This window comes from Eleutherodactylus coqui, chromosome 10 (genome assembly GCF_035609145.1).
Source record: "Eleutherodactylus coqui strain aEleCoq1 chromosome 10, aEleCoq1.hap1, whole genome shotgun sequence".
NCBI classification, from domain to species: domain Eukaryota; kingdom Metazoa; phylum Chordata; class Amphibia; order Anura; family Eleutherodactylidae; genus Eleutherodactylus; species Eleutherodactylus coqui.
The window spans coordinates 95,627,820-95,640,782 of record NC_089846.1 but is presented as its reverse complement, the minus strand read 5'-3'; the positions used below and the strand labels follow the sequence as shown (position 1 = coordinate 95,640,782).

The 12,963-nt window shown below is 46.7% G+C and overlaps 1 protein-coding gene across 1 annotated transcript; it reads right to left on the bottom strand.

Annotated features, from left to right (window-relative positions):
• Positions 1-23: 23 nt before the first annotated feature.
• Positions 24-4,495, bottom strand: CKM (creatine kinase, M-type). The gene is made up of 8 exons (XM_066581529.1): positions 4,348-4,495; positions 2,656-2,868; positions 1,927-2,081; positions 1,643-1,775; positions 1,367-1,538; positions 1,028-1,151; positions 746-935; positions 24-493 (listed from the first exon to the last, which is right to left on the bottom strand). Exons 2-8 carry the CDS (start codon positions 2,846-2,848, stop codon positions 315-317), a joined length of 1,146 nt encoding a protein of 381 aa, XP_066437626.1. The 5' UTR covers positions 2,849-2,868; positions 4,348-4,495; the 3' UTR covers positions 24-314.
• Between the last annotated feature and the right edge of the window lie 8,468 nt (positions 4,496-12,963).

Below are 12,963 nucleotides of genomic sequence, written 5' to 3'. Positions count from 1 at the left end.
CTCCACCATCACAAATTCAAGAATCAGAGGTGAAATTCTCTTTTATTGCCTTCAGCTGATATCGAGGGGCACACAATAAATGGGGGGGAGGACCTGATGTTTTACAATATATACAATGAAACTGTCAGGATGTGAGCCGTATATGGAGGGGCTGCCGGTGATCCCTCCTCTCATTACCTTCTCTCCCCCCCACTTCTCATGCCATCCTATGAAGACGTATCTTCCAACCTCTAATGATCTCAATGGGGTCTCCTGGGCTCCCCTCTTCTGGTGGCTCTGAGGGGACCTGTAAGGCTCTGTCTCTGCTGCGCTCTTTACTTCTGTGCTGGAATCAAGTCATCAATGGCCCCTCCCTTCTCGAGCTTCTTCTCCATCTCAATCATCAGCTTCACACCATCAACCACCATCTGAACCTGTTCGACCTCAGAGAAGCCCAGTCTATCAGCATTGGAAATATCAAATTGGCCTCCAACTGCAGCAGTGTCAACACCACCTGTGGAAGAGAGAACCAAGAAGTGAGAGTGCTGGACAATACCCTGACCCCTGGGCATCACCAGACACAGCTAGTTCAGCTTTGCTGCATTGTTTGGGTGCGGATTATTTATTGTGGCCTTATCTAGAGATTTGGTGATCATGTCCTGTCCTTTCTCATGGAGGATGGAATGGGGCTCTAAGTCTCATGGAAGATTGTATGAGGTCCCATCTTCTCTGTGTCTATTGGAGGAGTTGCATAGGGCATACTCACCAGTGCCTCTCTTCTGTAGACGCAGTCTGGTCAAGATCTCTTCGAATTTGGCGTGCTTGCTGAGGCTAGGGAGTTTGACGTGGACACCACCTCTCAGACCTGTGCCCAAGTTGGATGGGCAGGTCAAGATGTAACCAAGATGCTCGCTCCATGAGAAGGGATGGCCAGCAGTCTTGAAGATCTCTTCAATCTGTGCAGGATGAACAAAGGTAAAAACAGAAGCCGTAGATAATGTGTGTGGAGAAGGGGGAGAATGGGAGTAGTGGTCCAGGCAGCTCTTACCTTTTGCAGACCGACGCAGAAGCGCTGGAACACCTCCTTCATGTTACCACCCTTCTGCATGGAAATGACTCTCAGGTGATCCTCCTCATTCACCCAGACCAGGAAAGTCTTGTTTTCATTGTGCCTGGAAGAGAAGAGACGCCATCAGCCTTCGTGGCAGCGACAAGGTGACTATGTCCATGGAGAACAATGATCATTTCTTCCAGCAAAAATGGGGCCCAGATGTCCAGGGCAAGGTGGAGTCTATAGATGATGAGATTCCTGATGGTAGGACCACCTTGTCTCATCAGTCCTCTTCCCTATGATCTGGATTGCCAGCCAGTCTGTGCAGTCACGTACCAGATACCGCGGGCATCAGGCCAGTCACGAGCCATGCCAGCAGCCAGGAGCAAGGGAGACACAGGCTTGTCAAACAGGAAGTGGTCATCGATGAGCTGCTGCTGCTCGGCATCACTCATGTCCTTCAGGGGGTAGTATTTGCCCTTCAAGTCTCCTGACAAGCTGGCCAGAGCTGAAAAGAGAATCAGGCATGATTTACAGCAGTGGTAGCCATGTGCTACCTGCGAGTACATACACGGATCTGCAGAAAATCATCCTATGAGTACTGTCACTTACCCTGGATGGACAGCTTCTCGATGGCACGGCGCTCACCACGGCTGCAGTGGGGGGGCAGGGTGTATCCCTTGATGCTACGACCAGTTCTCACACGGCTACTCTGAACATAGTTTGGGTCCAGATCATCACCTCCCTGCAAAAACAAGTAGCTGCATCAGTTTGTAGCCTCCACCAGAATGCTGGGATTTTCGAAAGCGCCCCAAAAGGTGGTCAGTCCGGCGCTGCTTATAATGACCAGAGTCAAAATGCAGGATGTGCATGCTATAAATTTGTTGCTGTCTTACCTTCAGGTTGGCAAAGTTGAGGTCAGTCTTGTGTTTGTCTGTGGGCTTGTAACCGTTGTGACGATCCTCAATGACTGGGTCCAATAAATCCTTGAAGACGTCATAGGATTCCTCATCTCCAGCAACACATCCGACAGTCATGATGAAAGGGTGTCCTAAAGAGGGAGGAGTCACATGGTAACTGGCAGGGGAATATTATAGGACATTGGGGGTTCATCCAGGATGGGAGAAAGATTTCACCTCTTTCTTTGTAAAACTAAATCCGTGCAGTTCACATCATCCTAGAGAAGGTTTTACGCATACATGGACAAGGCGTTATAGCGGATCTACACTACCTGGTAAGAAACACTACAACGCCCTAATGAACCTAGGAAGAGCAACAGGGCCCCAATGAGTTGTGAAATCTAGTAGCCTGTAGCTCTGGATAAGATCTGATGTAACTCGAGTAGTGCAAGGTTATTTCTAAGACTAGGGTCTGGGAGCTCTGTTTGGCCTCTGGATTGAGACCCCTCGTTGCTATTTGCAGCCCTGCATGGTGTGGGGCATCTATTGAGAACAGATCTTTACATAAACCTTGCTAGTAAGGATGACAAAAGTCCATTCAATTCATCCTGCAGAAGAAAATATACAACCCCCATAAGGCAATTTTCCAAATCTAATGATGGCAATAAGCCCGTGCCCCGCAGTCTAGTGTGCAGGTTGTCGCTCCTTGTGGGCGGTACAACGTACCTGGGTTGTCAACACCGGTCTGGATGACATCATCCAGAGTGAAGCCGCTGGGTGTCTGCTTGTCTCTGAGCTTCTTGTAGATGTCGAGGGTCAGGGCTTTGGCCATGTGGTTGTTGTGTTTAGTGAGGTCAGGAAATTCCTCCTCCACTGAGTAGTTCAGCTTGAAGTTGTTGTGGGTGTTTCCGAAAGGCATGATGAAAGTTTGGGCTGGACCTGCAGAAAGATACAGTTAGTATGGGGACAACACCAGGGTTGGAGAGGTGATCGGTGTTGGCGGCTATATGAGGGACTTTGTTTTAGCCACCCTTGCCTCATTGAGATATATTACTGAACAAACCCAATAATGCACGTTTGGCACCCAGCGCCCCTGTCCTGGCAGCTGCACATGTCGTATACATGAGACCCTTCATTCTCTGTAGTAGCCGGAGGGTCATGTTCTATAACAGTTGGGGTGTAGGATGTCCCTAGTGTGTGACTGACCCCACAAGTGACAATTTGTTAGTGCAGCGACAGCACATTCTGAGTATATATAGATCATGCAGCCGGCTGACAGGTGGTGGCAGCTGGTGACAGGAGATGGGCAGGAGATGCGTTCCCCAGGAAGGACGCCTGGGGGAGGGTCAGTCAGACAGTAGTAAACAGCAAGGGGAGGGGGCATTCGAGCAACTGCCCCAACTATTAAACTATTAAATTCTCACACACTATAAGAGGCAGTAGGACATCTGCAAAGAGACTAAGGGGAAAAGCAGAAGACACTCTGCGGGAAGGGGGAGTGTGAAGTGTTCTGCATTACCAGTAATCGTATCATGCGATTCATGCTATCTTATACAGCAGAGTTGGTCCGCTGCATCATAGACATCTACTGGATATAATAACGCCATCTATTAGTATTTGGTTATAAAATGCTCTACAATTACCTGTCCTGCAGCAGAGCTCTGCTGTAGGCGTAGGCGGGTTGGAAGTCTTAGGGTTAATGTTGTACTTGGCGCAGGAGTTAATGATGAGTTTAGTTTAGGTACAGAGGTAATACAGAGTTCAGTCTATAGTTAGTGTTGGTGCAGGAGTTATGATTAGCTCTGTGGTCAGTGTTAGGGTTAGTGTCAGTGTTAGGGTCAGTGCAGTTTGGGTTGGGTTTAGTGTTGGTGCAGGGGATAGTGAGAGTTGGCTCTGCAAATTAGTGCTTGTGCAGGGGGTAAGATTAGTTCTGCAGTTACTTTTGAGGTTCATATTGATGCAGAGTAAGCTCTGTAGTTAGTGTACTGCACAGATTAGGGTCAGTTCTGCGGTTAGGGTTAGTGTCGGTGTTCATGCACAGAGCTGTAGAATCCATCATGCAAAGCAGGGGTGTAGCTACAATGGGTGTGGACAGTGCTGTAGCTCCCGGGCCCTAGAACCTTAGGGGGCCCCATAAGGTCTTTTCTTCATATAAGATCAGTACTATAAATGAAGCATTATAATTGTGTGCTCTGTTACAGATTCTGTATTGGGGCCTGGTGGCTACAAGTGACAGCTGCTGCGGAGTGATTGCTGCACCATGTGAAAGGTTTGTAGTATTAAGGCAGCACCCCAGGACCCCTCTCTGCTCATTAGATCTGCAGGGGCAGCCCTTGTAATGGAATAGTTGTGTTCTGCAGGTCTGTCAAGAGTTAAGTAGCGCGGCTCGCTGTTAGGGAAGGGATAAAGGATCGTTACCTGCGGTAGAGACGGAGCAAGCTTCAGGGTGACCCGTCTTTCTCTCTCCAAATTTCCCAATATATAGTGGCAGGAGCCGTCCTATTGGTCGTAGCGGAGAGGCGTGAAATATGTCATGGTGACGTCATCAGGCAGGTCACATTCTGATTGGCTGCTACTCTGTCTGTGAAGATGCCTTTATCTGGAGGAGAAGAGCTCGGCTTACATGGAGTTATAATTAGAGGAGATGGGGGGGGGGGGAGCGGGGAGTCCCCCCTGCAGGGTGATATTCACCATACAGGATGCCCACGCTGTCGCCTTGCAGAGCACAGAGCAACCAGTGGCAATAGGCCACATGTGGTTGCTACCTGCGGGCAAAATCTAAATCCGTCACTTCCAGTATAGCCATACGATGAAGCTGGAGCCACCCGAAGAGCTGACAATCTACGTGACATTTGTGTGCTCCACTCAGAGAGAAAAACCCCGGGAATAAGCCCCTGAACCCTGACAACTCTCAGAGCCACCTAACACCCCGCTTGTCACTCACAGATCAGGACCCTATCACATCCAAGCCCTGGAGAAGAGGGAAACATAAAACATCCAGGAGAAGCCTGCACTGCCCCAGGACCAGCATGTGGGGCCCCTCCACTGCAAGCTGAATAATACTGTTTGACCATGCTGCTTCATTACCGAAGTCTTAACCATAGATGTACCTACTGTAGATGCAGGCCGTCTTACTGCTATGGGTCCCGGGGTGAGAGGGGGCCCACCCTGAACTCCTTCTGCTTCGCCACATACAGTCATAGCATTTTACTGCAACTGCCACTAGGGGGAGCTCACTGCGTGAGTTTATTTAGTTCAATAAGAACTTCCATACAAATTCCATAGTTCCCTGAAATGTGGGCTGTAAATCTGTATATAGTGAGCTGCCCCCAGTGCTGGCTGTTCATATATGTATGTAGTGAGCTCCTCCTAGTGGTTGCTGTATATATTTGTATACAGTGAGCTCCCTCTAGTGGTGGCTGTACATATCTGTATACAGTGAGCTCCCCCTAGTGGTGGCTCTATAAATCCCTTTGCAGTGGACTCGCCCTACTGGAGGCTGTCTTCATAGAGAATCTTAAATGGAATGTATCACTTTTTATGAATCATTTTCCATTTTTCAAAATTATTTTTATTTTTCAATTGAAAATGTTTTATTCTATTGCCAATACATTACTATGGGGGAGGGGGGTGCATCTCGCCTGAGCTGCAGGTAACAGCATTTAGAGATATGCTTTACAGTAACTTGGTGGTCCATAGCTACAATGGCAGAAGGGGACTTTAATAGGAGGATGGTGTTAGTATGCTCTGTAACCTGTGCAGGCGAGGGAATGGGTGGTATATGACCATCAACAATTGGGTTTTATGGGAAAGTGTTGTGGGCATGCTCTGTGCAGGGATTGGAAAGAGATGAGCTGTGTACATCACCTATTCATTTCTATGGGAGAGAGTTGTGGGCATGCTCTGTTACTTGGGCACAGCTCACCTCCTCTCCCTCTCTGCACATCAACTTGCCCCTTTTTGAGAGTGTGGTGGGCATGTTCTGTGCAGAGAGGTGGAGGAGGGGAACTGTGACATTACCTATTGTAAATGGCGGATCCTCTGTTCTCTGTATATAAGTGTCATCTCTCAGTGTTATCCTGTCTGTGATGATAACTGAGAAGTTTTCTCTACAGAATAGTTAGTGTCAGACTATTATTAGTCTTAAGCCCCATTTACACGGGACGACTGTTGGGCAAACCATGCCCGTCACTCGTTCCGGCATGTACTCGCTCCCGTGTTGTTGCACAGGAGCGAGTATTGTTGGCTCACAGCGGGGTGGCTGGAGATTTCACTCCTCACTCTCCCACGCCCCTCTCCATTCACTTTAACAGTGACCATTCAGTACTGAATGCCCGCTGTGTTAAGTGAATGGAGAGGGGCGGGGAAGAGTGAGGAGAGAAATCTCCTCCAGCCACCCCGCTGTGAGCTAACAATACTCGCCCCTGTGCAACAGCATGGGGGCGAGTACATGCAGGGACGAGTGGCGGGCATCGTTTGCCTGACAGTCGTTCCGTATAAATGGGGCTTTGGTGGTCAGTGTGAAAACTGCAGGATTTCAGGATTTTTTTGTAATATATCCTGGGGACCTGGTTAGAGGCGTGGCTTAACAGAAAAAAATAAGCTGCAGTAGACACAGGTAAGGGTGGGGTTCACACTGGATGGATACTGGCGCTCTACCCCCCACTCTTGATGATGCTATACGTTACATATATTACATGATTTATTAGAGAATAGTAACCAAAGCTTTAGAAGTGATCAGATTATAAAGCATGATGTAATAGTAGAATTATGACTGCAGCTCTGGATGTGCCTAGAGTATAAGATATGTAATTCACAGCTTATGCTCTACAGTATTTGCTGACCATAAGAGCTGACACTCTACAGGAGAGCATGCCACTGTTGCCCTCTGTGTGTCCTTTCCAGTCCCAGCAGGGTTAATGCAGGATGGTGTAACGCTGACACCCGCAGCACTTGTGAGTGCATATTTTATCCTGGCACAGTTGCGGGACTGTCAGTCATACCCCTTCCCCCTCAGGACTGTCATCTTTCCAGGTCTCCTGTAATCCATTATATCCTAGCAGCTGCCACCAACACGAGGAGCCCCCCCCCCCCGGGGGTGAAAGTGACTGTGAATGACAACCTCCCTGTACTTCACGAGGGGCACAAATGGGCAAATACCAGGAACAGGTGCAGTTTTAGGTCTACTGTAAATTTTATGTAGAATATTGTACAATGTATTAACTGAGCGCCACAGAAGTGTCACATGACTGGTCTTGCTGCAGCCGAGGATTTTCTCACCACAGTCAGGTAATGTCAGCTATTGCTCCATGCTAGGAGACCCCAAGTATAAGGTCAGTGGGCTTCCTGAGGACTAGACTGGGAAATGTCATCAGTCTGCCATCCGCCAGGGCTTTAGTTCTCAGGGAGCTGTGAGGAGTAGTCATCCCTGGAAATGTAGTATGTGGGTCACTAGCAGCAATTCCTGTGGCTGCTCATGCTATAGCCGTGCAGGCCTACATGGATGATGTGAGACCCCACCCACATCAGAGCAAATCATAAGCTCCACCCACATCATAGAGTAAATGTAAGGCAGGCCCACCCACATCATAAAGTAAATCACAAGCCACACCCAAGTCACAGATCAGGTCTAAGCCCCATACGGATCATAAAGCAAATCACAAGCCCTATGCAGATCATAGAGTAAATCTCAAGCCTCCCTCACATAATAAAGCAAATCACATGCCCCACCCAGATAAATAAAACATTATAAACCTCACCAAGATCATAAAGCAAATCACAAGCCCCACCTAGATCAGAGTAAATCTCAAGGCCTGCCCACTTCATAAATAAATCACAAGCCCTACCTAGATCATAGAGTAAATCTCAAGGCCCGCCCATATCATAAAGCAAATCACAAGCCCCACCTAGATCATAGAGTAAATCTCAAGGCCCGCCCATATCATACAGCAAATCACAAGCCCCACCTAGATCATAGAGTAAATCTCAAGGCCTGCCTATATTATAAAGCAAATCACAAGCTCCACACAGGTCAATGATCAGCTCTCAATTCCCACCCGGAGCGTAAAGCAGACCACAAATCACACTCAGATTATAGCAAAATAAGCCCCACCCAGATCATAGAGCAAATCATAAAATCCACCCAGACAATACAGCAAATCACAAGCTGCAGGCAGATTAAAGTAGAGGTCCAGCCCAGGATACAGATGGAGCAGATGCCACAGCACACCACAATCTCCACCCAGGTCACTAGTCAAAGCAAAGGCCCTGCCCACAATCACAGATCAAAGCACAGCCCCACACCGGATAAAGATCCAAGTCTTTGATTGATGATCCATTTATTATCTAACCAGTACAACCATGTACAGGAAGTCAGATAGTGTAATGCTGAGTGTGTGCTGCCATCTCTGGAGGCTTTTCCATTATTTCTGTTGAGCTTGGACATTGTAGAGTGGACTGGGTGAAGACTTCTCTTTGGAGAGTTGTTATAAAAGCAAATGGAAGCATTTTTCTGGTTTCCAATTGGGTGAATGGGCCTGGAGGACCCCAACACAGAACCCAGCGTCATTCACTGGTCTACTTATTAGTGTCTTGTTATTGAGATGGACATACAAGGTCAGGCATTCTGCAAGGGTTTTCACACTATTAATGCAACCCTGCAGATTTAGGACACAATTCTGTCCAGGAATCACAGAGGGGGTGGGGTTAGATTACCTGCAGTTCCTTTACACCATCCCCGATTTACTCCAACGGCTCTAGGTACCATTTTCGGTGATCTAACATGGCCGATGCAATTTTTAGACTACCTAATTACCTGAGTTCATTGGTAGTGTTCGACTACCCAATGCCCCAACACCTGCTCTTAGACTGGCCAGAGCTACTCATATGATTAGTACTGGCCAATCAGAGAGCAGTGTGCATTAGGTAGTTAGAAAATTGCTGCAGCCATCTTGGAAGGCTGAAATCGTGGCTCATAGCCCACGGGGAGAACAACAACTGAATGTAATGTACCCCCTCCCTCCTACTACCTTGGGACAGAATTTTATCTCAAAACCAGGTTGCTTTAACTCTCAATGGTACATCAGCAATATGTGAACAGTGAAGGCTCAGCTCTCTGGAGGACACAATCAAAATTCTCTGCATTGGAAGAAAGTTAAAATTGCGGGAGGGTGCAGAGAGTTAGGAGAATAAGATCTTTACCAATGTCATACTCTCCTTAGTGTTGGAGATTTTGAGGTCATGTATGGTAAACTTGGGGCTCCTCACACTAAAGGCAATGTGGCAATACTGATGGGCATTTACAGGGCTGATTAAGGCTGCAGGGTTATATTGTATGCTCCGCGCGTTTTGTCTCTCTGGTGTCATGCACTATATTACAACCACTTTGGTAAGTGTGCAACTGGTTGGCAGCCCTTTCATACCAATTCGACACGCATTGGTCTTCTCCACCTACAGCCTATATTACATACTTTAGGCCTTATCCCAGTCACGGGATCGCTCCACCTATTTTTCTCTTCTGTAGCTAGAAACTAATAGAAACAGGAGATGCTGATGCCAGAAATTACATGCCGGTTCCTGTTGTGTTCAGGAGGAGTTAGCTCTTATTTATAGTTTGTGCAACAGGACAGGAATTTTTTGGGGGGAGGGGGGAGAGGAGAATGAACCACAAGAAGAAAGAAATCTCCAAGAACTTCACATAGGAAGGATGGCAATTAGAACTATTTCCCTGGATTGGTTCAGAGGACGACAAAACAGCCATAAGTCTGGAGGCGATCTGCCCCAGTAGTTATCAGACCGGTGGATTCTCTACATTACCATCTAATCAATGAATCGCCTCATCGTCCCTGCAGTGATATTGGCTCCTGGGGCGACTCCTCCCCAACTTCACTGCTCTTACAGCAAAGAATCCTGGTCACCTCAGAACCTTTATTCCTCCAGCAGGAGGGAGTGCTGTTGTCTAGTCTTCATAGAAGGCTTTAAGTGGAACACTATTATATTTATTGTACTTTGTGCAGCTGCCATTTCTGTATCTGTCCAGATTTATCCCATCTCCCCAGACATCTCTTCTCAAGACTAAATCCATGTAATTCGCTGAGCTTCTCTGGCCTCTTAGTAGTTTTGTTAAGTAGTACTTTCTCCGGGACGTCCAGAATTGATCGACATATTCCAGATGCGACGGCTCTAATGCTTTATAAAGCAGTAATATCTCCTGCCCTCTATTCCTCATTAGGTGACACTGTCCTGCTGGCCTCAGAAGCAGCTGACTGGCATTGTGCTGTTATTTCGTCTATGATCTGCCAGTACACCCAGATCCTGTTTCACTATGGACTCTCCTCGTGTCTCGTCAGCTCCCATACACAGTATTACATTACACGGCTTACAATCCAACACCTGGGGGAGGAGAAGCTGCACATGGAAACCCCAAACTTTTCTCTCAGTTTAGAACTTTTTTCATTCCATTAGTGCACATTTTTCTTGTCCATATGTCTGAAGTTGTCTGCGAGTGTCTCTGGGGGCACAAACTGGGCAAGTGGGGGGCAGCGGGCCCGTGCATGAGCTTACAGCTGTGATCCTCCTTCTAAGTCCTGCAATCTCTATCTGTCTGCTTGAGGCTTAATTTAGACTCCTGACTCTGCCAAGTATTGAGTGTCTGATGGTTGCCAACCAGTGATGGCCCACACAATATACACCACAAGCAGCAGAAAACTTTTCATCCCTCTCTTGTTGTGTAACGACATGAAAAGAAATCTCAAGAGAGCGATCGACATTCATTGCATTACAATTCAGATGACTTGGTCCATCGGTGCCCAACTTTAAGCCTTCCTCCTCTTGACTTGCTCCTGGTTCTTAACTTCATGCCATCCGGTCATCAAACAATCCAACAGCAAGTAACCAGAAACTCAAGAGAACCACTTCCATCGCGGTAGACTTCACAGGACAATGTCCAGATTTAATAAGAGCAGTCTGTAATCCACGTCTAGAGAACGCCAAGCTCTCAACTTCAAAATTCTTTGTTATCTAATGTTTCAGGGAAGGACATCCCCTGAATCGTTCGTAACCACATGGATCACCCAGGCGCATTATTTGTACGCCATCCGCTATGTATATAATACTGAATACACAGAAGACTATGAAGTATGAAACATAACATAATTCGATATTCATCATGCCACCGTTGTCAATTAAATATCAGCAGGACACACCAACGCAACATCATCAGTGAAGCACACTAAATCCACATCCTCACCGGTACATACAAAAGGTATATCATCACTGGGGCAAACTAACACTACATTAAACACTGGAACAAAAAAAAGGTACATCATCACTGGGACAAACCAACACTATGTCATCACTGAAACACCCCAACGGAACATCATCAGTGGAACACACAAAAGGTATATCATCACTAGGGCAAACTATGTCAGCACTAGACCCTACTAAATCCACATCATCAGTGGAACACACTAACGCAACATCATCATCCCTGGAACACACTAAATCCTAACCGGAAACACAAAAAGGTATATCATCACTGGGGCAAACCAAAAGTGTGTCATTACTGAAACACCCCAATGCAACATCATTAGTAGAACCCACTAAATCCACATCATCACCAGAACACACACAAAGGTATATAATCACTGGAACGCACAAAAGGTATATCATTACTGGGGCAAACCAATGCTATATCATCCCCGGAACCCACTAGGTTCTACATCATCCCCGGAATCCACTAGATCCACGTCATCCCTGGAACCATTAGATCCACATCATCCCCGAAACCCATTAGATCCACATCATCCCCGAAACCCATTAGATCCACATCATCCCTGAAACCCATTAGATCCACGTCATCCCCGAAACCCATTAGATCCACGTCATCCCCGAAACCCATTAGATCCACGTCATCCCCGAAACCCATTAGATCCACGTCATCCCCAGAACACACTAAATCCACGTCATCCCCAGAACACACTAAATCCACATCATGCCCGGCACACACCAATGCTATTTGGACACCGGAACACACTGAAGTTGCGTCGTTACAGAACACCCTAAATCTATGTCATCACTAAATACCCCAACCCATATGTCATCACCAGTACACACTAAACTTACATCATGCTCGGCACACACCAATGCTATTTGGACACCGGAACACACTGAAGTTGCGTCGTTACAGAACACCCTAAATCTATGTCATCACTAAATACCCCAACGCTACGTCATTACCAGAATACACTAAACCTACATCATCACTTGAACACACAAAAAGGTATATCATTACTGGGGCAAACCAACGCTATGTCAGGACTAGAACGCACTAGATCCACATCAACCACGGAAGGCACTAGATCCACATCATCCCCGGAACCCACTAGAGCTACATCATGCCAGGAAAACCACCAATGCTACTTGGACACCGGAACACACTGAAGCTGCGTTGTCACAGAACACCCTAAATCTATGTCATCACTAAATACCCCAACCCATATGTCATCACCAGAACACACTAAACCTACATCATCACTGCAGCAACAGAAAAATCATCATTACCATGAAACAAATAATGGTGAAATGATAATAAAAGCCCACTCACTAGTGCGATTCTTTTCACTACCGTGAAGCATTACACTAATCAGTAGTGTCCATAATGAAGCATTGCGCTACTGAGCAGCACTTTATTGAGAATTGTCACACTATTGTGAAACATCTCTATAGCGTCTCATTAGTGATAAGCTTCACACCAGGGAGAAGTGTTGCACTAGTGTAACAAGAAGTATTAGAGTAATAATGATACACCAGTGAGATGTGCTGCACACGAAGTGTCGCTCCAACAAGGTGTCACATCAATGAGAATTTTTGCACTAATGAAAAGTGTAACACTAGTGAGAAATGTTACAGTAATAAGCAACACATTAATGAGAAGTGTCACAGTGATAGGATGTATCGCATTAGTGAGAAGTGTCACAGTGTAAAGGCTCACTCTTATGACAAGTATTGCAAAAATGAGAAGTGTCGCATTAGTAA

Excerpts from the sequence above, each read along its gene's own strand:
- CKM (XM_066581529.1), bottom strand. The coding sequence starts at position 2,848 with ATGCCTTTCGGAAACACCCACAACAACTTCAAGCTGAACTACTCAGTG. Across the intron at positions 1,539-1,642 it reads CGAGAAGCTGTCCATCCAGG|CTCTGGCCAGCTTGTCAGGA; the intron begins GTAAGTGACAGT and ends TTCTCTTTTCAG. Across the intron at positions 936-1,027 it reads TCTGCGTCGGTCTGCAAAAG|ATTGAAGAGATCTTCAAGAC; the intron begins GTAAGAGCTGCC and ends CATCCTGCACAG.